We start from the raw sequence: 22167 nt of genomic DNA, 5'->3' as shown, positions 1-22167 counted from the left end.
GGGGGGTGAATCGCTTCGAAACTTTTAACGTGCAAAACCGGCACCGCCGACGAGCCAAGCTGGCCCATCGCGCAGCTACATGACAAATACAGGAATTACACCCTGAATTTATCATTCCTATTATAGCAAGGACACACGCGAGGCGGATTTAAGTGGGAGGAAATAAACTTAGAATATAGTACAAGTGGTTAAAATATATAAAAAAACTCGTTTTTATTTTAAAAAGAATACGGGTTTGATGAAGGCACTTATCTCATCTGCCTCTACAACCTTCAGCCAAGGCCTGTGTGTGGACACACACACACAGTTTATAATGCAATACATACAGATAGTAATCACCAAAGCAGATTCCAATTAAATATCCGTACAATAAATAGATCGACAATTAATTAATATATATATTTTACATTTTCTATGCAAATACTGGGGGAAAAGTGGAAAAGCATCTTATTTACACCTCTGTGCAAGTCCAGTCCCTGTCTGAGGCAGCCCAGGTATCCCTTCCTTTCCCTGCGGTGTTAGACCCCGTGTTAAAAACATCTCAGCTGGTCTGGAAAGTGTCTGCTTCTGGCTTGTGGAAAGCTGGCGTACAGTCGGCAAGCGTTCTTGAAAGAGCCCCTCACGAGCGCTCTGTCCCGCCAGCAGGGCTCTCAGTCTCCTGCTCCCCTCCACGCGAATCAAAGGCACCCTTCCTGACTGCCCCCGCCAGCAGCGCCCGTGAGGAGATTCAGACGTGCGTGGGGCTGTCTAGGTAGGGGTCGGTCTTGGTCATGTGCAGCACCATGGCGGGGGCCTTGTAGTGGCAGTGCGTGCTGCTGCAGCTCACCCCACTGCAGGGCTTCCTGCTAGTCCTGACCGCCAGCTTCCTGTGGCACAGGCCCTGCCAGGTCTGCAGCGTCTTGGAGCTCCACACCCACACGCCGCTGGTGATGCCCACCACCAGGGACATGAAGATCTTGAGCATGAAGACGGCCACAGTGGGCACAGAGGCCTCCAGGGAGCAGTCCTCGCTCCTGCGCCCGGGGAAGCCCGTGCACTTGCTCTCCAGGGCCCGGAACTTCCAGTACTCCATGTTGAGCCGCTCGTAAAAGTAGCAGATGATGACGCAGGTGGCCGGGACGGTGTAGAGGATGGAAAAGACCCCGATCTTGACCATGAGCTTCTCCAGCTTCTCCGTGTTGGTGCCGCCCGTCTTCATGATCTTGCGGATGTGGAAGAGCGCCACGAAGCCCGTGAGAATGAAGGAGGTGCCGATGACCAGGTAGCAGGAGAGTGGCACCAGGACGAAGCCAGTGAGGGCGTTGACGTCCATGCTGCCCACGTAGCACAGCCCTGTCAGCTCGTCGCCCGCCACCTTCCTCATGGTGAGGATGACGATGGTCTTCATGGCGGGGATGCCCCACGCTGCCATGTGGAAGTAGCTGCTGTGCGCCTCGATGGCCTCGTGACCCCACTTCTTGCCGGCCGCCAGGAACCAGGTGAGCGTGAGAATGACCCACCAGATGGAGCTGGCCATGCCGAAGTAGTAGAGGATGAGGAAGACGATGGTGCAGCCCGTGCTCTCCAGCCCCTCCTGGATGATGTACAGCTCTCCGTTCTCCCGGTCGCAGGCGATGTTTTCGGCTCCCGCCACCGAGCGGATGATGAAGGCCACGGAGTAGACGTTGTAGCACATGGAGAGGAAGATGATGGGCCTCTCGGGGTACTGGAAGCGGTGGGGGTCCAGGAGGAAGGTCAGGACGGTGAAGGCTGTGGAGACGAAGCACAGGGTGGACCACACGGCCATCCAGATGAAGGCGAAGTCCTTGTCCTCTCGGGACCAGAAGACGTCCACCGCGGAGGAGCACCTGGGAGCGCAGGACTGGCTCTTCTCCACGTACTGGAACTTGTCGGGGTTCTCGCAGGACCCCAGGCTGCCCTGCGAGCGCCCGTTCCCGGAGCCGGGCTGCCTCGGCCGCGGAGGCACAGGCAACATGCCCTCTCCCTTCTTGGGCTCCGTCCTGGTGTCGTTCTCGGGCGCCTCCATGCAGAGCGCGTGGGGGTCGTTCTTGGTCGGCAGCTTGGAGCAGTCCAGGGAGTCGGGCCACTTGTAGCTGAACTTCTCCATGATGGGGGAACATTTCTGCCTGGCCTGCTCACACATGGGCCGGCAGGCTGGGATGGAGCTGGACACCTTGTCGGTGCACATGGGGGTGTAGAGGGAGCAGAGGAAGAAGCGCAGGTGCACGTGGCAGCCGTACTCCACTAGCGGGGCGAACTCTTGCAGCTTGAGGGCTGCCTCGCTCTGCGACTCGTGGTTCATGTAGTTGGGCATCCGGGTCATGTTGTAGCCGATGCCCTGACACATGGGTATTTCGATGGGCTCGCATTTTGCCTGGCGGCCGCGCTCGATGTCATAGGCGCCAATCTCCAAGCTGGAGCCAGCGACCATGAGCTGACACCACAGACAGAGCGCGATCTTCACATGGTGGGCTTCCATCCTGACCTGAAGTCAAAACTGCGAATCGTTGTTTCAAAAGGGGCCGTTTGGAACTGAGTATCCCATGAGAAATGGACAACAGAACATCAGACAGTTTAAATTAAATTTCTGTTTAAGTTAGTATTTATCTGAAAGCAAAAATGGCAATAATACTTATTCCACAGTGATGTGCTGGAACTGTGCACACAAGTGTGTCCCTTCAAAATATACAAAGCGATACATCCGTTAGTCCAGAAACCATTTTTAAAAAATAAAACATAAACGTTCACCAGGAGCTCCTTAAATAATCCTCCCCTGGAGTAAGTCTTTTAAACTCCTCCGCAAAGAAAAAAAAACAGAAAAGTATGAAAAAAGGTTATTTTTCTTGGACAGCAAATCCCAAATGACAGCTAAAAAAAGGAAAAACAAAAAACCTTCCACGTTGTTACAGCAGAGCAGCCCGAAATAATCTGAAGCACGGAACAAAATATTTATATTTTCCTCTTTTAAAAAAAGAACAAGAAAAACAAGGTTGATTTTAAAATAAAGTCCGGGCAGCGGTACTTAAAAAAAACAAACGAACCAACAGCACCGCAAAAAACCCGTTAGTTGTCGAGTGAAGCGCGTCGTGGTCCTGTCCGTGAGCGAGTGCGGTCGGTGGGAGCCCCGGCGCGGTGCTGCGGCTGTGAGCGCGGTCCTGCGTGCCGTGGAGGTGTCCCGCTCGGGTGCAGGCGTGACCGGAGCCCAGCTCGGCGCGGCAGCCTGTGCGGACTGAGCTCCGCTCTGCAGCTCTTCCCGGGCGGGGGCGGGGCCTGCTCCTCGGCCTGGGCGGTCCCCCCGACATGTCTCTGCCCCGCCCCCCTGACGAGCGCGCATGGGCGGGGCCACGCCGGGGGACCGTCTGCATTTGTCCAGCGTGGTCGGTCAGCGAACGTGAGGGATCATCGAGCCCAGTGTCGCTCACCTGGCGCCGGAGCAGAACGGTAAAAAATTTATAGAAGTTACTCCGGCGGGCAAATCACAGCCGCTGACAAGTGCCCCTAATGTAGTTGAACTTAAAATTGCCTTTGCATCCCGAAGTACAACATTTGAAACGTTTCTGCGGTAAACACACTGGAAAAAAGAACAATGTATTCTTCATCTTAAGGTAGTCAAGTAGTCTGGCTTTTATTTTATTATTCCTACTAGTATGATCATATTTACTCGAATTTGTAATTATTCTTTAAGAGCAAATTAAACTATGCAACTCATCCCTTAATATAAACTTTATATCTGGTAACTCTAAACCCAAAATAAAACAGTCACAAACATATATTCTGAACACATTTTCTAACAGTGTTGAGAATGTGCTTTATTTGGGCACATTGCTCCCGTGCTGCTCTGATTCTCGCAAGAAAAGGCTGGTCTGGGAGGAATCTCCAGGGTTGACCAGAAGCCCAGGTTCATGACGCTCCTGCTGCACGTGATGAACTGGGGAGCCCCCCGACAGTGCACGAGCACACTGGCGTTCCGAACCCCTCGAGTGCTCTATGACTCGGGCAAGGCAGGCACCTGACAAGCAGATTTAGCAGATTTCTAGAAAGCTGTGACTCTTGCTTGCTGTTTTACAGCAACACAAGTCCGCCCGTCAGCTCTTTGATGCTGTTTTTTTGCTGAAGGGTGAGGTAATCGGCTCCGGGTGTCTCAAGAGACAGGTCCTGCAGAAGCACCAGAGCAAATCACCCTGCGGGTTCACTCCGCTCAGCCACGCAGCAAGTACAACAGTCACACTTCGCCAAAACAGCCCATTACTTTGAAACCAAACGGACTTTCTAGTTTTCGAAGAGTTTTAAAGCGGTCACATTCAACAGCAAAGCGAGTCGAAAAGCAGTGTGGTGTAAAAGCTAGAGGCTTTTGTAAGTAAAAAGTCTCTGTAAAGTCTAGAGGAGGAAAACTAGGCTGTCGCTCATTAGACACGACAACGTCAAGCCCCCCCGCTCGTCAAACCATGTGCGTGAAACTGTCCGTCTCCTCCGCACACCGGAGCTGACAGGTGGGCCAGCGTTGTGATCGCCGGTTTTATTATTCAGTCTTTAGTGTAGCTTCCTATCTTTTCAAGCTCCCGTTGAACCTGTCAGCTACTCCTCAGGTAACTGATCAGGAGCGCTAGGTGGCCACTCGACACCGATCAGTTAGGCTGCTGTCGTGACTTTTTCCCCGTGAAAGGCAGGAGGGTCTCGTGTTCTTTCCCTTGTGGAGACACTTTCTTCCCTCCAGCGGCAGCGCAATCCGTGGCGTCTTGAAAAAGCAGGGGGCGCTAGGAGTCGGACTGAGACGGTGCCTCGCTTTCACAGCGCACAGGCCCTTTGAACAGGCGCGCTCAATGCGATCGGCCTCTAGGCAGTTCTTGGAAACAAACCATAAATACATTTCAATTTGTTTGAATGGAAGTGATGGATGAAACGAACTGTTATATATGCACATGCATAAACACAGCTCCATACTAATCAAAAGGTCTGATACAGATCTGCTAGGAGGAGGAAATGCGTTCCAGCAACGCGATGTTATCAGGCAGTGTCGTTGGATGCATTTGTTAGTGGTGCTGGGGAAAATTACAGCCAAGTTCTGAAGTAGCATTATGTGGAACTGTGTTATTTATACTATTTTCCAGTGTTTTGAAACAGAGCAATTTCTAAGACATGCTGTCAGCTCTTAGACGTGTTAGCAGCCAAGTTCCTCAGACCATTGGCTTGTATTTACCTCCCCATGCAGAGAATTAGTCTCGCTGCATTATTGCTGTTCAAATAAACATTAGGAATCTCTCCGGTCTCTTCTACCCAACACCTAGAATCAGTGGATTTGCCTTTCAAATTTAAACTCCACGGCACAGTTTAATGATTTGCTCCAAGTGTAAGAATGAGGAATTCTCTCATTTCTAGGGATTATCCAGACTCTTCAGAAGGAGGATGTGACCTTGAGTTGGTATTTCACATGAGCAGAGAAGAGCTTCCACCATCATTTTGGCAATTTCTCCATCCATTCATTCATTCATTTTCAAACCACTTTATCCAATACAGGGTCATGGAGAAGCTCCTCGCTCATATGTGGTACTGTGTACAGCAGTGTATAGTTCCTACAGTGTGCCAGTAGATTGTCATGTCATTTGCCAAACCGTTTTTTACCATACGGTGTCGTGGGAAGCCGGAGCCTCCCCGCCAAGCAGCGAGCGCAAGGCAGGGTACACCCTGGACAGGACGCCAGTCCAGCGCAGGGCAAGTGCAAGCCCATCATACAGGGGGACAATTTGGAGGCTACAATAAAGGCTGAGTGGGGAAATTTGGCCAGTACACCGGGATAACTCACTACTCTTTTGTATGTTCTGGCTATGTGGTCCAGACACTCTGCTGCAAGAGACACCCACAGCTCTTTGAGTAAAGAAGAGCTTGTCTTGCAAGCAAATTGTGCATCAACACCTGGAGAACTTCATACACAGATTATGACACAGCTCAGCCTTGAACCAGCAGTAATTGGGCTGTTAACTGGTTCAATCTTGATTGAACTGCAAATAATTGGGCTGTTAATTGGCTTCTTTGCTGGCTGAGCAGCTCAGGAAGAGCAAGAAAGATGTTGTATAGTAAAATGCTTCCAACCAGTGTGGCAGATAAGAAGGTGAGATATAGCCAAGAGTCAGGTAAGGATGGAGTCACCATCTTAAAACAAGAATTAATTTGTACTTTTTAGGAAAGTAATTTTGAATACTTTTACACTATAGTACTACAGACCAAGAGGTCACTCACTTGTTTTTGACTTAATATCAAACCTGGGATTAAATGTGTTGCCTTGTGTGACTGGACAAGGTATGGAAGACCAACAGGTGTCCGAGACTAGTCCTCCACCCTGCTCCTCTCACACACTCCGGCTGCTTTGAGCTGGACTGGCAGATACATGGAAAGGTCACTGCTCACTGAACAGATAACACTCGCACTCTGCGAAGTCACTCCAGTATCACAGCGCCAAGTACAAGCTGATGAAAAAATTAGCGAGAAGCCGGAGATTAAGAGAGACGTGTTTTATTCACGTCCTCACAGATAGTTCTCTCTCACTCTTGCCTCACCAGGTGGGGGCTCACAGGACGGGAGTCTGGCAGCTGGCTTTTTCTTGAGGATCCTCAAACAGAGAGCCAATCCCCCACTCTGTGGAGCAGGGATTAGAGAGTTTTGGAGGGGGGTGGTGGAATTGAGGCTCTCCAGCTCCAGGTCTCGGCAAAAAACAGAATTGTAAAGAGCGGAGCTTTGAGTGAACCACTCGCCCCACATTCCAATAGCAGGAACACAAGAACCCCCTGTACACTCAGTCCAAAACAAACCCGGAACAAAGCCAGTAAGGGGGTGGAGGGATTAAGCCCCCTCCTCTCCTGTGCGAGAGAGAGACTGGACCCCTCGGGGGGGCCACAGACATGAGATCGTTCTGCCTTTTGTTTTCGTCACACCCCTCGCCCGCAGTGCCTTCTCCTTTCAGAACAGCGCTCCTCTCCTCCGGCCCCGTGCTTCCCATCTGAAACGGAGACCGGCGAGAAAGAAAACAAACCCCTGCAAGAGCTCTTCTGCGTGCCCCCCACCCCTCGGGCTGAGCCCCCGTGTCCGGGCGGTCTGGCGTGATTGGCGTGGAAGCGCGGTCACGCCTGCCCTTCGCTGCTCGCACCTCGCACTGCGTTGCCAAGGAAACGCTCCACTCAGGGGAAAACGCTCCAGGCTCCTGCCCGGAGTCCTGCTGTTGAGGGCCTTGACCTGCTCCCCCTAAAAAGAAGCCAAAGAGTCAATTTCCTGGTTAAAGAAGCAACAGGAGTCTTTCTGGCATGTTTTGTGCCCAACCCTGGCAGTCAGCTAGTGCAGAGCACAGCTGCGATGACAACGAATCAAGCTGCCATCACAGAGCCTGGGAATGGTAAAGCTACACGTGGACAGATCTCTGTTAACCATGAGCATCTACAAAGAGCTGACACTGTCCAGGTGGAAAGCTGTGTCCTGCACCAATACTATACTAATAATAATAATTCCTTACACTTATATAGCACTTCGCTGGACACTCCACTCAAAGCGTACAAGTAATGGGGACTCCCCTTCACCACCACCACCAATATGCAGCCTACCTGGATGATGTGACAGCGGCCATAGTGCGCCAGAATGCTCACCACACATCAGTTATCAGCCAATAACTGGCCAATACTATCCATCCATCTTCCAACAACTTCTCCCAGTTCAAAGTCACAGTGGCCCACAGCCTGTCCCAGCAAGCGATGGGGTTGTGGGATGGGATGCTCCTTGAGCAGGACGCCAGTCGACCACAGGGCACAAACACAGACACACTCACTCATAACAGGGCCAGTTACCCCAGAAGAATTCTGAAGAGTCTTCAAATTTGAAAAGAAAAGTAGGATGACAGAAAAATTAAGTGTAGATGTTTTTAGTTCAGAACTTTAACAGAAAAACTGGGCCTCTAGTTGACCTCTGAGGAAGAGACCGGTTTGCTGTGAGTGGCTGGTGGAGCAGTAGGTGGCGCTCTTACTTCCATCCCTCAGTTCCTGAAGATGCCATCTCTCAGATCACACATTAAATGTAGGTCCTCACCACCTTGTCATTAAAAGGCACAATTTCAGGTGTGCTTGGGTGCTTCAGTGGTGATGAAGGGAGTCCCCCTCCTGCAGTACATGTGAAGTTCTTTGGGAAACTTTCAGAGGAAAATATGCATACGACAATGAATATTTTTGTTAATTTATATAAAGAACTGGTAGTTTGGAACAGTCAAATAATATCTATGTGAGACATTGCACTGCTCCTTACAAAAGCACTTTCAAAATCCTTGGACAGATAAATTACCAACAGGACAAGCAAGACAGGCAAAGCTGTGTCTTCCATTCCTCTGTATGCGAACCCCCCCTCCAGCACCAGCCCTTTCCCAAGCACCTTTCAGAGCCGCTTCCCCTGGGGCCTGCCGGAATATTGTCTGGGAGACCCTCAGCGGCCTCATGTCAGGCCCCCTAATCTGTGCTCTGATGTTGGGGCTGTGGGGTTTGTCAGTAGGCAGAGCTGGCTTGGCGTTTGAATGGCTTTGAATCTTTAATCCACTCTCACTCCAGCTCCTAATCCTCTTATCCCGCTTGTCAATGATCCTGCGCTCCACAATACAGCACTAGAGCCTGAGAGACACGGTGGTTTGTCACTGTGTGTGAGAGGCAGGACTGTGGCCCCTCCGCCTGACAGCACTTCAACGTTTGCCTGCTGGATTGATCCACCTGGACCTGCTGCTTGGGGATCTAGGATCTTGGCGGCGGCCTGCAGGAAGCGTTCAGACCAGTGTAGCTGACGAACTATGCACAAATGCTAAAATATGAGCAGTTAAAAACTCGACAGCTGAGTCCCAGGAGGCCAGTCCCCAGTGTGTTTTTACTTACATCATTATTTAGATCTTTATGTTACTATTGCAGCAGGAGGCACAGTGATAGACCACTATTATTGCACACAGATAGGGGGCCACTCAACTAATCGTGTGGCTCTTTTCGGTAATTTTGTGCACCTAATTATGTTTTTGCGGCAAATGATTTGGATACTTAAGAAATTATGAATGTGTAATTTTTCTTCCATCATGTTGAATCAATATTATATAATACAGCAATATAAACTGATTTGTAATGAATCAGGAATAATCATGTAGTCATGCAAAGTTAGGAAAACCCATGTGAAATGCACTAAAGTAACTATTAATAGTTATGATGATATAAGGGACCTTTCAAACTCGGAGGGAAATAACTATTTTTTTACAGTAGAAAAGACAATGACTTCAGCTTGGTGCAGTGTGGGATGACGTCACCATGCAGAACTTACATCTAATTTGCGCAGAGCTGGAGCCGAGTCGCCACTCGCACTGGGAGGTTACACGTGCTGCAGGGGGAGACCGGCAGAGCCGAGCCGCCGACTCCCCTGCCTCTGCAGGCTCGGCCCAGCTGGTGTTCACTCGGGCTTAGCTGTGCGGTGGAGGGGAAGAGAGCAGCGCATTGTGGGGCCTCCGGTTACGTCATCCAGGACCACTTCAGCGCTCTTTGCACCCTTTGTGTTTTCAACGGCCTGGCTCTGCCTCTCCAGCCCCATTGAAATGTTGTTAACTGGAGCAGGGAGAGGGCTGGCGACTGCAGATCTGCCCAGGTAACCCGAGCTTTTAATTGTCAAGAGCGCACAAAAATACAAACAGTCTTCCAGGGCTGTTTAACTGATTCCACGCCTTTTGTCATCATGCCTAAAAGGGAACATTTACTAATACACTCCTCTTGCAGTTTCAGGAATATGGGATCAGGACAGAAATCCAGACCTGTTCTTTTGTACCAAATACCACAAAATCAGAAATGGATTCCTGAGCAGGTGAGCCGGTCTACACTCTGAGCACAGATGAGGGCCTGTAGGCCAGAGATTGCTTTTTCCAGTCCAGGTCTCATTGCTCTGCCATACAACAGCGCCCCTCAGTGGCTGTTTGGGTAGCTGTTAGCTCACAGTGTTATTAGAGAGAACTGCACCAGTCCTCTGTCCTGCTCCTTGAGCTCTGTCTTCTGCCCTGTGGGCTTGCAGTGTGAACAGGAAGCAGAGAATGATGCATGGAAACCATGTGTCTTCCCATGCCTGACAGGAGGAGTTATACACATTGTTGACAGACGTTGGTGCCACTATATCACAGCCTGATTTCTGGCAACTAACCCCCTGCCCCATCAGGTATAGCCTCCACTGCCAGACCCTTGTGCATGAGAACATTTCATGCAACAAAGGCTGTTCTCTTATAAAAAGCTTAAAGGTATAATTAACAGAGGAGAAGGCTGTTTTTTTCTTTGTGAATGAAAGGGGTATGCTTTTGGTGGGGGGGGGGTGACCTACAAAAACACTAATTTCTGAAAGCACTCCAAAGTTGTGCTGAAACCATGTGCGGTTTCGCTGATAGCACTGAAAAGGGTTAGAGAAGGTTCACATTTCTGTGGCTTTGTGTTTGAATTAGTACACTGCACTCTGCCATGCAACAGTGTCTTGTTATCTCTTTCAAAATCAACCACCAGAATGTTTCGTCTTTGTCACAGTCCCCCTTTCTTGAGAAGCTCCAGCACAGCCATCGCTGTATTTTCTTTACATTTCGAGAATCTCCTGTAATTGCAGTTTGAAATGCTTTGTTAGCCAGGCTGACTGTGACCTGGATTCCCAAGGCTCTGAGCCCTGTCAATGGTGAGGCAGAGATTAGTGCTTCTTTTTGGTCTTAGCAAAACAGTGACCTCTGAGACTTCATGTGCACCAGTAGCCTTGCAGTTCCATCAGTGTCTTCAGTGCCATCGGTGTTTTCAGTGATATCAGGGACTTCAGTGACGTCAGCTACATCAATGTCTTAAGCATCTTCAGTACTTTCAGCGAAGGCGGTGAGAATCAGCAGCAGATGCGCCACTCCTCTGGTCAGCGCTTGCAGTGTGTGAAAGGCCAGGTGACTGGAGGAGAGGACGGCCTGGACAAACCTGTCTGCACTTACTGGTTCTCTCTCCCCGTGCCGTCCAGGAGGACGTCCCTGTGCAGATCCCTCCTACCCTTGCAGCAGCTCCCTAGCTCATTCCTCACAGCAGTGAGGGGGGTTTCAGCAGCTCCAACCTCACAGCTGGGCTGCTGTTCCCTCAGCCAGGGGAGTCACGCCAGATACTCTTCACGTGCATCATCCCTCTGTCGCACTCATTCGGACCTAACCGAAGTACTGAAAATAAGAATAGCACTAACAGTACCTTGGATGTTTATAGAGTTTATTACCTAGTATTTTTATAGTTTATATTGCCAAGAACCACAGTGCAGATAAAAGGGGACTCACTTCATTCCATACTAAATTGAAGCCATCATTGGAGCTGGTCACACAGCAAACAGAGGAATTACTGAGCCAGTCAAACTAAACAGTTCACTGGCTCTGACTGTCTGAAAACAGGAAAGCCAGGAATCCAAATTATTTCATCAGGTCAGCTTCAGTGAATAAACAAATTTTAGAAAGTTAATTGTTTTTCTAGACTTCAGCAATTCATTAACTTTTCAAAACCCAGTCCTGTCCTCCTGGCTCTTTGGGCAGGAGGAAATCTACTCTGTGAAAGCCATGGTGAGGAAGATACAGGGGTGTAGAAGTGGCTGGTACAGAAAAATACACCAAACCCTGCCTGAAGTTAACATGTACTGTTAACTTCAGAGAGGAGATGTACTGTAGCTCGCTAACTTCTCTTTGCTGCAGGCTTTTGAGGTTGTGCTGACATAACAGCAGTCTCCTGGAGGACACACAGTGACACAGAACGACTCTACACACACAGACACCCTCTGACACACTGGCTGCAGAGCTCCTGCTTTTGCAGGCCGGGGGGAAGTGGACTCAATGAATAAGAGTTTCATTTGTGAAATGTGTTGAGGCTCAGCCCTGGGTAGCAGACACACCACTAAGCTATTTAAGAAGCTGCTAATCTCTAGGGAAATTCCCCCCCCAACACAACCACAGTCATTTCCATGGCAAAACGGTTAGAGCAGGAGAGTCAGCCCAGCCATGCTGTCGAAACTAATGCTCTCACTTCATTCAGAAACGGCTGGTGAGATTCTCAGATCAATTGTTTTCTAGCAGCCAAATAAGCTGGATAGGCTCCTCTCGTTTGCAGACTTTCTCATGTCTCTAAGAAAGCAAAGAACAAGTAGCAGAACTGTGAAAACCCTGGCACTGTACTTCCATGTGTGCTGCTACAGCTGCTAAAATAACATACTGGTGATTTTTACTTTCATAGTTGGCATGCAGACAGTGATTTACCAGTAGAGGTTTGAAGTCTATCGCCTTCCATTTTCATACCGTGCCTCTCGCAGTGGGTCTTTGGAATGTGGGTGTGGAAGGCAGCTCAGGCGTGTAGACTGATCGATTTCTTAAAATAGGATTTGAAACAAAACAGAAGAAACTTGTACACTGCCTCCTGGACCCTGGACCCTGTTCACACAGACAGATTGCTCACAATTAATATCTTTTTCAGAGTTATGGTGTGTTTTAAGGGCAGTCACAACAGATTATGGCGATGATCCTTTTACAATCATTTTCACAATCCATATACATATTGTTCATTGCTCTTCGACTGTAATCTGTGCAAACTGTACCTATTCCTATACCTATCAAAGCTCTGGAGTCTTTAATTTTCTCTTTGGAAATGCTCCATTTGAACTGTATCTGGCAGCAGCTATATCTCAGGATGCTTGTAAATTGTGAGAGGTAGGTTCTGCCAGAGGAAAGTTGTGCCTACTGGATCAGTTGTACTTTAAGTAGTGTGGCTGAAGGGTCCATTGGTGAAAGATTTTATCAAAGTTTAAAAGTGAAATTGAAAGTGCCTGTTTGGGCTGTGAGGCAGGTAGTCTGATCAAACCCACACATGAGGCACATAGATGAGTACACTTTGTCTGCTGGGCTCATTCCAGCTGGGCACTTAATCACCCAGGCTAATTGGTACCTGACTGAGAATGCTCTGCTTGCTGGTTTGGACTGTCTCTGCACTCAGTCCTTTGCTTCAGAAATACCCCAGCTAAAGTGCATTATTTCAAACAACATAGAACACATAGAACATTATGCTAATTAAGAATACGCTGCCCTATTTCTGGGTAAACAGCTCTTAACAGTTGATCTAGTGACCAAGATTGGTCACATGTGGTAATTACACTGTATCAGAAAATTCCTGCAGTCAGTGTTTGTCCTTCTGTTAAAGTCCAGTTGGTATTATTTCAACTCACACATGAAATTCACTAATTAGTACGGGGTCATCCATCCATTTTCTAACCACTTCTCCCAGTACGTGGTGGGGGGGAGCTGGAGCCTATCCCAGCAAGCAATGGGCACAAGACTACAAATGGGACGCCAGCCCATCGCAGAGCAGACGGATACAAGCACAGCCCATTTACTTGCACTTTCCCAGAAGCCTTTTCACCTACCTGTACATCTTTGGACTGTGGGAGGAAATCCAGAGGAAACCCGCACAGACTTGGGGGGAACATGCAGACTCCACTCAGACAGCACCCCAGGTGTGGGATCCAACCCAGGTCTCCAGCACTGCGCCACCATGTCACCCTGCAAGATTCACACACATTACAAATCTCATTCAGTTTTTTCAGAGTGGAGAGTAAATTAAAAAGCGTTAATTAGAAAACTGAAAGAAATTCTCCTGAGATTAAGAACTAAACTGGAGTAAAAACTGGAAGATATAGGGTTACCCAAGACTGAGTACCACTGTACTAGGGTAATTTTGAATCCAAGGTCTGACAAAAAGCCTAAACAAGCAAGCAGCAGGACCAAGCTCCTGACAGCAGCGAGCGCTGGCGATGGAGGGCGCAGCCAGAGGAAAACCCAGCAGACACTGGGGCACTCCAGGGCCAGCACAGAGACGCACTGCAGCCGCCTGGCCAGGGAGAACAATCCTGGCAGCTCTTCTGAAATATGCACCAAATGTGAGAGGCCAAGGAAAGCAAACTCTCTTTTTATTTTAGGAATTTGAAAAATAAATGGAAAATGGTTTCAGTTCTGAGCGCAGGTTCTTCTGAATTCCCCTTCTGTTAAGGTATCAGACTTAAGACCGAGAAAAAAATCTGAACGATGCTGCAGTTTCTGAGTTCTGTACAAACAGTACAATTAATCCCCCATCCTCCTTCCTGCCCCCCCGCTCCCCTCCCATAGCAGTAATAAGCTGACAGTGTTATTACAGCTCAATTTGCAGCGAGTTAGCTTTCCTCCTGTTTATGAAAAGTGAACCTTCTGGGCCAACGTGCACTCACGTTCATCTCCTATGGGACCTAAGTGATGGAAAGCAATACTACTGTACTCAATGGCAGCAGTGTGTGAGCAGGGGGAGGGGTTTGAATGAATGTGGAGTACACACCACATAGCCAAGATGCTTTCCAGTCTTTGGAGACCTCGTATTCTGATCCATTTTTATAGAAAAGAGGGCTCCCACTTACAGCACCCTTTGAACTTGAGAAGAGAAATTCCCAGATTGTATATTCTTGGTAGGGATCCTGTGTTAGCCGACATCAGGCCTACCGTTGCACTGCACTCCCACACGAAAACGATCCCCGAGGATTTTTTCAAAAAGAGTCCTGCAGAACTGTGGATTCCTGCAAATATCCTGGAGTTTTTTTGGTCAGGAATTCCATGTGGTAGATCTGTGCAGAGATTCCTCCACAGGGAAAATAAAAGATATTAGAGGACTTCTGTGACAACAATCTGTGAGATACGTTTGAGCAATAAATCTTGGATTTTGGCAGCTAGAGGTCAAACAGAAAGCAACCAAAAGGCTCTGCGTGTCTCTCGTGTGGAGCGACAGAGAAGAAGCCATGGGAAACATGGCGCTGAATTAAGAACTCCCTTTTTGTCGACAGTAGGGCTAAATAAAGACTGCACCTGTCACATCTCACATAGATACCAGGTTGTCATCAGTTTGTCATCAGTGGCATTTTGTACTAATTTACAAATTAAAAACATTGTTGACCAAGAAAAAAATAAAAAAAGAGCAACGAGTCGTACGAGGACTCTCATCCAGTAATAGCATAAAGGACCTGAAGCTCTGCAGTCACAAACAGAGCAGATTACAGAAGAATGTGACACAAACGTTGATACATGTGAAAGATACTGGCAGTGTCAACCCAATGGATTACTTTATGCTTGGCAATGAAACAGGAACCCAAGAGCACAAGTCAAATTATGAAGAAGTATATTTAGAACAGAGGACAGGAGGCAGGTCTTCAACCAGACAAAGAGCAACAGAAGAAACACAATGGGCTGTACATTTCGTGTGGTGTGAAGGGGCTCAGCTATGGTCCTGGAGATGGTCTGGGCTGTGAATAACTTAATTAGATCAATAAGTTGCTTAATTAAGAAGATAGAACATACCTTTTAGATATCTGTTCATTAATTATTTTAAGGCTACTTCTAGCCCTGGTCTTGGAGAGCCGCAATCCAGGTATGCTTGTAGGACACTGTTATTATTAATACAAGGAAACTCGTCACATTTATTGACATGTTATGCAATAAATTTCTGTGTTTCAAAGTAGGGAACACTGGTCCTAGAGGCTTGAAGGATATTCTCATTTTGTTTCAAATCATCTCCAAATGACTTAATTAATCAAAGCACCTACCTGTTTAATTGATTGTAGTTAAATTGTACCAGGGGGTTTCAAGGCTGCCTGCAAACCCTGCAGGAGCAGGGCTGGAGACACTGTGCTGTGAACGGTTACCAGCAGCACGGCACCACCTTTCTTTTTAACTAACAACCCATGCCCAGCTCCCTGGGCAAGCTTTGCTCTGTGATGTGGTTATGAATGTGTCTACTGTTATCTTGCACTATGTGACACTTTTACTGAATTTCCTTTTATTTCAATACTGGACATGACATTTTTTTCTTTAAGCCTGTTGTATGTCTTTGATCTTTGAATTTCTCTGGGTATATTTGTACTTTTTCAGTGAATTTCTGAAAAATGTTATTTAATAAATGTGCTCTGTGTTTGTATAGTAATACTGAGCCAGGAAAGGAAGGAGATTTGAATCTTGTTTTTAAAGACCAGGAATGTGTTTTTTTTCTACCTCAAATGTTTAAACGTTTCCTTTAATTATTTTATCTTTTTATTAAGTGATACCAGTGCACCAGACTAGACATGACCTTGAAGAATGCAGAAAGGGCAAGGATATTCCCATGCCTATTTGATCTTGTGTGACCTTCGACAGTGAAGGGAGAGAAGACTTGATTTGGGCACTATGCCATGTTCTGACAGAGCTCACACACAACCAGAAGATCTTATACCAAGAGCTAACATACAACCAACACAGAATCCCTGTGAAGAATCAATACATTTCATGTAATCTTTCTATATGATGAAACCCATATTTACTTCTGGAAAGCCCCAGTCGACAGGATTTCTAGTTGACCACTAAATCATCAATTTCCCTACGGGATCAATAAAGTCTTATCTATCTAAATTGTAAACAGCTTAAACTGGTGATACATTAAATTGAACAAACTGCAGATAATTGGAAACAAACACAAACACACTGCTACTGTATGATAAAGTATGTGATCACAGGCTCCAGCTCCCCTGCAACTCTGCACTGCAGAAAGCAGTTAGAAAATAAAGGATGAATCCACTTTGTGTCCGTGAGGAAAACTGCACACAGTCATAGGGCCCAGCCATGTTTTTTGTGACACTTCTTAATCACTCCCAGCTGCTGGCCATAGCTCTGGCAAGTGCATTTAAACAAAGGTCTTCTTTTCATTGAGTAGGAAACCCAGCTAATGGGCTTTGGACTACGCCACACAGGAATATTCACCCGAGCAGCAAGAGTCCATATTTTGTAAGAAATGTTACAGATGACAGGGGTCCATTTGGCATATGTAACTTGTTTGGCTGTTAAGAGTAAATTGATCTGATCTGACTGACATGGCTGGATAGCTAATTCCAGACTCCCACAACCCTTTGAGTAAAAGGTTTACATACACTGCTGTTTAGTTCCCACTTGTGTCCTCTCTCCATCTTTAACTGTGGATTCTCTCAAGATTTCCACTCTGTGTCTGTACCTATGAAGAGTTTGAATATTTGCACCTGGTTGTCTCTAAGGCACCTCTAGGCCTCTAGCAGTGACAGAGAAGATCTCACCCTGATAGCCTTCTTGAATCAAAACCAGCCTTCTTGTAAATATACAATAGGATTTACAGTAACCCATTCCCTGTCTCTTGAAATAAAATAAATGAATTTAATGTATGAATTAAACACAATTAGTTATTAAGGTGCAAGGGATGTGAAAAAGTAAATGAAACCCCTAGTTTCATTTGATCAATTAAGGGTATAATTATTGGGTGTTTAAATAACTAAGTAGACCTGGGGGGGAATTTGGAAGGCCACACCCTATATAAACACAGTATGTTTGGTTCACCATACTAGTGTGTGTAAACATCTCATGCCACAATCTAGGAAGTGGCTGAGGAACTCAGAAAAAGAGTTATGATGTTCATCAATCTAGAAAAGGTTACAAAACCATTTCTAAGGATCTGGGGCTCCACCAATCCACTGTCAGAGAGACAGTCTATAAATGGAGAATCTTTATAGAACCAAAATCTCTCCAAGAACAAACTGGAAAACCATGAATGAGGTTTCAAAAAACCCCAGAGAAACATCCAAGGAGCTGCAGACCACTCTCGCCCTGGCTAATGTGACTGTTCATGACCCAGCCGTCACAACATGACTGAAGAACAGTGTTCACAGAAGGACAGCAAGAAGACATTCCCTGCCCTCTGACGTTCACGCAGATGATCCACACTTCTGGAACAATGTTCTCTGGACTAATGAGTCAAAGGCAGAACTTTTTGGAAAAACCAAACACTTCTGTCAAACACAAGAACCTAATCTCAGCTGTCAAACTCTGGTGGGAGAGAGATGGTTTGGGGCTGCTTTGCTGCCTCAGGACCTGGGCAGCCCGCCATCGTCACAAACATGAATCCTGCTTTATACCATGAGCTTCTTGAGGAGAATTTCAGGCCACCTGTCTGACACCTGAAGCTGAACCACACATGCAGCAAGAAAATGATCCTAAACATATAAGCAGAACTACAAAAGAGTATCTGCATATTTCCACTGGCCTAGTCAATGTCCAGAGATGACTTCCTTCAAAATGTCATAACGGAACCTGGAGGAAGCTGTCCACACAACACAGCCTTCAAATGTCACAGAGGTGAAACAGTTCTGTAAGGAGGAATCAGTCAAAATTCCTGAACTTCAATGTGAAAGAGTGATCAGTGGTTGCAGGAAAAGTGTATAGTCATTGCTAATCAACAGGAACCTACCAGTTACTGAATTTTATTTTCCCTACATTAATAAATGAAAATAAAATCTGGTGTCAACTCAAACAGGAGAAGTTTTCTCATATGTAGCTTCTTCAAGTTCAGTGCTGGTCATTTTACACAGAGACTCCCCGACTTGTAATGCGAAAATTCAGCCCCATAAAAAGTTGTGGGAGATCCCAGTCTTGTTCTGTGGGGTCTCGTTGGCGTAGCGGCCCGTTCATGTGCGTTGTTAGGAATAATTTCCTATGTGTGTTAGCACTGTTACCCTTAAGTCATGACTGAGAAGCAAGCCAACACTGGGAATTAAGGTATGTGAAGTTCTGCGTTACAGAATTTTTTGCAGTTCTCTTTGCTTGAATTACAGACTTATTGTTAAAGTACTGTAGAGGTCGTCCCTGCTTTCCTTCAGAACTGTATCGGTGAATGGAGAAGCAGAAGCAGGAAAGTGGAACTGCAAGTTCACAGGGTTTTATGTCCTCAATAATGAACAGGTGCAAGCTAATTACTGAAAGAACGCAAAGCATCTGCAAGGTCCTCCTACGAGAAAGACACTAACTGGTGTTCTGTACGGAGCTGTGTCCCCAGTAACGGGCAGACCGGCTTCCTACCGACCTCAAGCACGTCGGCTCGCGTTCACACCCTGCGACACCTCGAAACAGGTCCACCGGGAGAGCGAGGGAACACGACTCGCCTGCTGTGTCGATTTTAACACAGAATGAGATTCAGCTCGGCACGAACGACTGCTTTACAGACTTCTTCAGAGTGGTGTAGGGGCTAAACTTTTAGGACGCAATTCAATCAGTGTACTCGGGGAGCAGGTGCACGGTGAAAATGAGAAACAACGGAAGAGAATTCTTGACTCGGGGTCGCGGGGCGAGACCGGGCTGCAGCCTGAGCCCAACACTGCTGAACATCCACAGAGAAAAGACCAAGTGAAAAGTATTTCAGAGAGAAGGGCAGAACGCTACAGTACTGTACAGTATACTCAAAGACCAATATCCAGATAGTGTAATCGTGTATTATTACAGCAATGTAGGAGCAATGAGAACGGTATCAGCTGTAAGTGTGAATGCATCTCAAGAGGTACCCATATTTATAGTTTTTTGTTCTTGCAACCCTGCACTTGTTTACATCAGCCAGGTGTTTGTGAGTTGTGAGCTTTGTCTGTCTTGTTGAATGTAGCTTTGTCTACAGTTTGATAATCTTTATAATTTTGGTATAATCTCTGAATTTGACTGCACCACTGCTTGCTTTGGACTCTGTTAGTAAACAGTTTTAAAATGTATTTCAATGCAGATCACAGCATGATCATGGTTATGATAACTGCAAACTTTGCAAATTACCGTGGTAAAATGTGTGAAATAAATCAATAATGCTGTAAGTTACCTTTAAGATACTGTGACTGTTAATGCCCCAGGTGTACAGTACTATTAGACAGGGCTTTATGGGTGAGTGGTGTGCTGTTGTCTGGAATGGCTGGGCAGTGTACAACAGAGCTGTCTGACTCGGGGCCAGGAACAGTGGGCTCGGAGCCGCAGAGACAACAGGAGCACACGGAGCTGCCGAGTGAGGAGGCCGGCCTGACAGGAGCTATCTTTTACTGCAAGATTAAAATAAATTGTTCCCTGGCTTGAGTTCCTAGCACTTCCAGAGAGCCAAACAAGTCCTATTAATAAAGTGCGGATGGATGGAAGACTCGGGTGGTATGTTTCTGGCCCGCGTTCACAACGTGTTCGCAGCGAGCGAGTGGCGGGAAGCAGGCAGGTGCGTTTCGCTGACGTGGTGCGAAGGGGAGCCTTATCTCACACTCTTAGCCTGAAGCTTGCATCTGTTTGGATCTACAGGTACATCACAGGAATCTGGGAGGCAGGTTTCCCATTGTGTCAAATGAAGTCCCAGATTCAAGCCCTAACTATCCACCTATCAAGTCGCTGCTTCTCTCCTATTTCAAGCCCTCACTGCCTCAGTTCCTCTCCTTCAAGAAACTGAGCTATAGAAATGAGTCTGTTGGGTTTTCCAGAGCAACTGAGCAGATAATCTGATTAACGTGATCTTTTAGCTTACTCAAAAGATGATGATTTCAAGATAAATTGTGTATTTTCTAAGTTGTATATGTTAATTGAAATCACCATATGTTTAGAAGCTAAAACAATATTGGAAAGAATAATTTAGACAATTATTGCTTAACGTGCATTAAGCATGGAATGGATGGTGATTACAAAACTGAGAACAGAGCTGAACACAGGGATGTCCCGACTCATTTTCCTAACCAGACAAGAATCCTAAATCAGCTCATTACTGGTTCAGGTGGACCAAACTGAAACCTCTTCATGTGCAGATTCTTCACAGAGACGTGGAGACACTCCAGCACTCAGGACTTGGATTAGAAAATGTACACATAAGATATGGTACTGAACTACAAGAAAGTAGCATGTAAACTGTTAAATTCACTGCCGCAGTTCAGAATGACAATTGCTTTTCATAGTTGCACATATGTATTTTGTGTTTAATTCACTCTCTGGCCATTAAAATAGAGTACTCTGCTGTAATTTGCACAAAATCGGCTAACTTGGTACCCAAGTCATGTAAGCACTACTTATCATTGCTCCTGCAAAAAGGGCGATTCTCTGACCTAGGAGGACCTATGCCGATCAGGCTAATACAGTAATTAACCTTCTAATAAATAAAATACTTGAAAGGAATTTAAATGTCCTCATCTGTTCAATATTCTAGGTAACGTGGTGGTTGGAGATTAGAGTAACTGTTTTACAGCTTTTGGTTCCTTTTGGGGGGGAATTTGCATTTTCTACCTGTGGTCATGTGGGCTTTCTCTGGGTGCTCTGGTTTACAGTAATTAGGTTTATTGGCATCTTTAAATTGTTCCCCATATGGCATCTCAACCATTCTGTATCCTGTCCTGTAAGTATTTTCTGTTGGAGTAGGTTGTACCTCACCATGAGCGTGTATTAGAAAAAGTAGATATTGAAAATTAACAGGTTATGATGATGTCTGTTTGCAATTTAGAAAACAAACTTGAAACCAACCTTAAACATTCATGACACTGTAAAGCATAAAAGTTTCATTATAAAGCAATACAAAATTTAGATTACTATACCTTTAAAACTCTGCTCCGTCACAGTCTTGTTAAGGAGTTATGCGGCTTGGAACGGTTAGCGCTAATCAACAGGCCACTTCTCCAGCTGTGCTCCCGAGTCTGTCTCGTCACCCAGCCTCCTTCCCTCTGAGCCCTTGTCCACACCATTCCCCATCAGCTCAGGCCGCGCGGCCAAGCTTTCCTGGCTGGCTTTAGCTGGCCTACCTGAGCTGCAGCTCCAGCGAAACATTTGCTTGAAAGCGTTTGTTTTATTTTCATTATTAATTCTAGGAACCAGAGAAAGGCAGCCGTCAGGACGGCAGAGAATTTATTTAGTGTCTCCTTTCACAAGAACCCTTTCTGTAGAGAAGAAAGGGGCCAGTGTGCCGCTAAACCTCCACTTTACCAGGACCATATGGAGGGATCTGAGGGATCTGAGGCGACGGCAGGATTAATGGAGCAGCTTTGAGCACACCGCGTCGGCAGCCCTGGTGCAGGCAGGCTCAGGAGGACACAAACACGCACGAGGAAGCCCCTAGACACACAACTACTAGAAGCGCAGCTCTCTGGGCCGTCTTCCTGGAGCACAGCCGTGCCTAACGCCCTCGGAGAGCCCGCCAAGCACAGTCAGGGACCAGTGACAAACACAGGTGTTTCCAGGCAGCTGGTGGACAGGGGGTACAACTAGAGTCCATACTCACGACAGATCTCGTTTCTGTAGTTATACAGACTGAGAAGACTTGACTC

General features: G+C 46.8%; 1 protein-coding gene across 1 annotated transcript; it reads right to left on the bottom strand.

Annotated features, from left to right (window-relative positions):
• Nucleotides 1-200: 200 nt before the first annotated feature.
• fzd9a (frizzled class receptor 9a) lies at nucleotides 201-7221 on the bottom strand. Its single transcript, XM_069184143.1, has 2 exons — nucleotides 7139-7221; nucleotides 201-3422 (listed from the first exon to the last, which is right to left on the bottom strand). The coding sequence occupies exon 2, from the start codon at nucleotides 2477-2479 to the stop codon at nucleotides 728-730; it is 1752 nt and encodes a 583-aa protein (XP_069040244.1). The 5' UTR covers nucleotides 2480-3422; nucleotides 7139-7221; the 3' UTR covers nucleotides 201-727.
• Between the last annotated feature and the right edge of the window lie 14946 nt (nucleotides 7222-22167).

Source organism: Lepisosteus oculatus, chromosome 26 (genome assembly GCF_040954835.1).
Source record: "Lepisosteus oculatus isolate fLepOcu1 chromosome 26, fLepOcu1.hap2, whole genome shotgun sequence".
NCBI lineage: Eukaryota > Metazoa > Chordata > Actinopteri > Semionotiformes > Lepisosteidae > Lepisosteus > Lepisosteus oculatus.
This window is presented reverse-complemented; position numbering and strand designations above follow the sequence as displayed.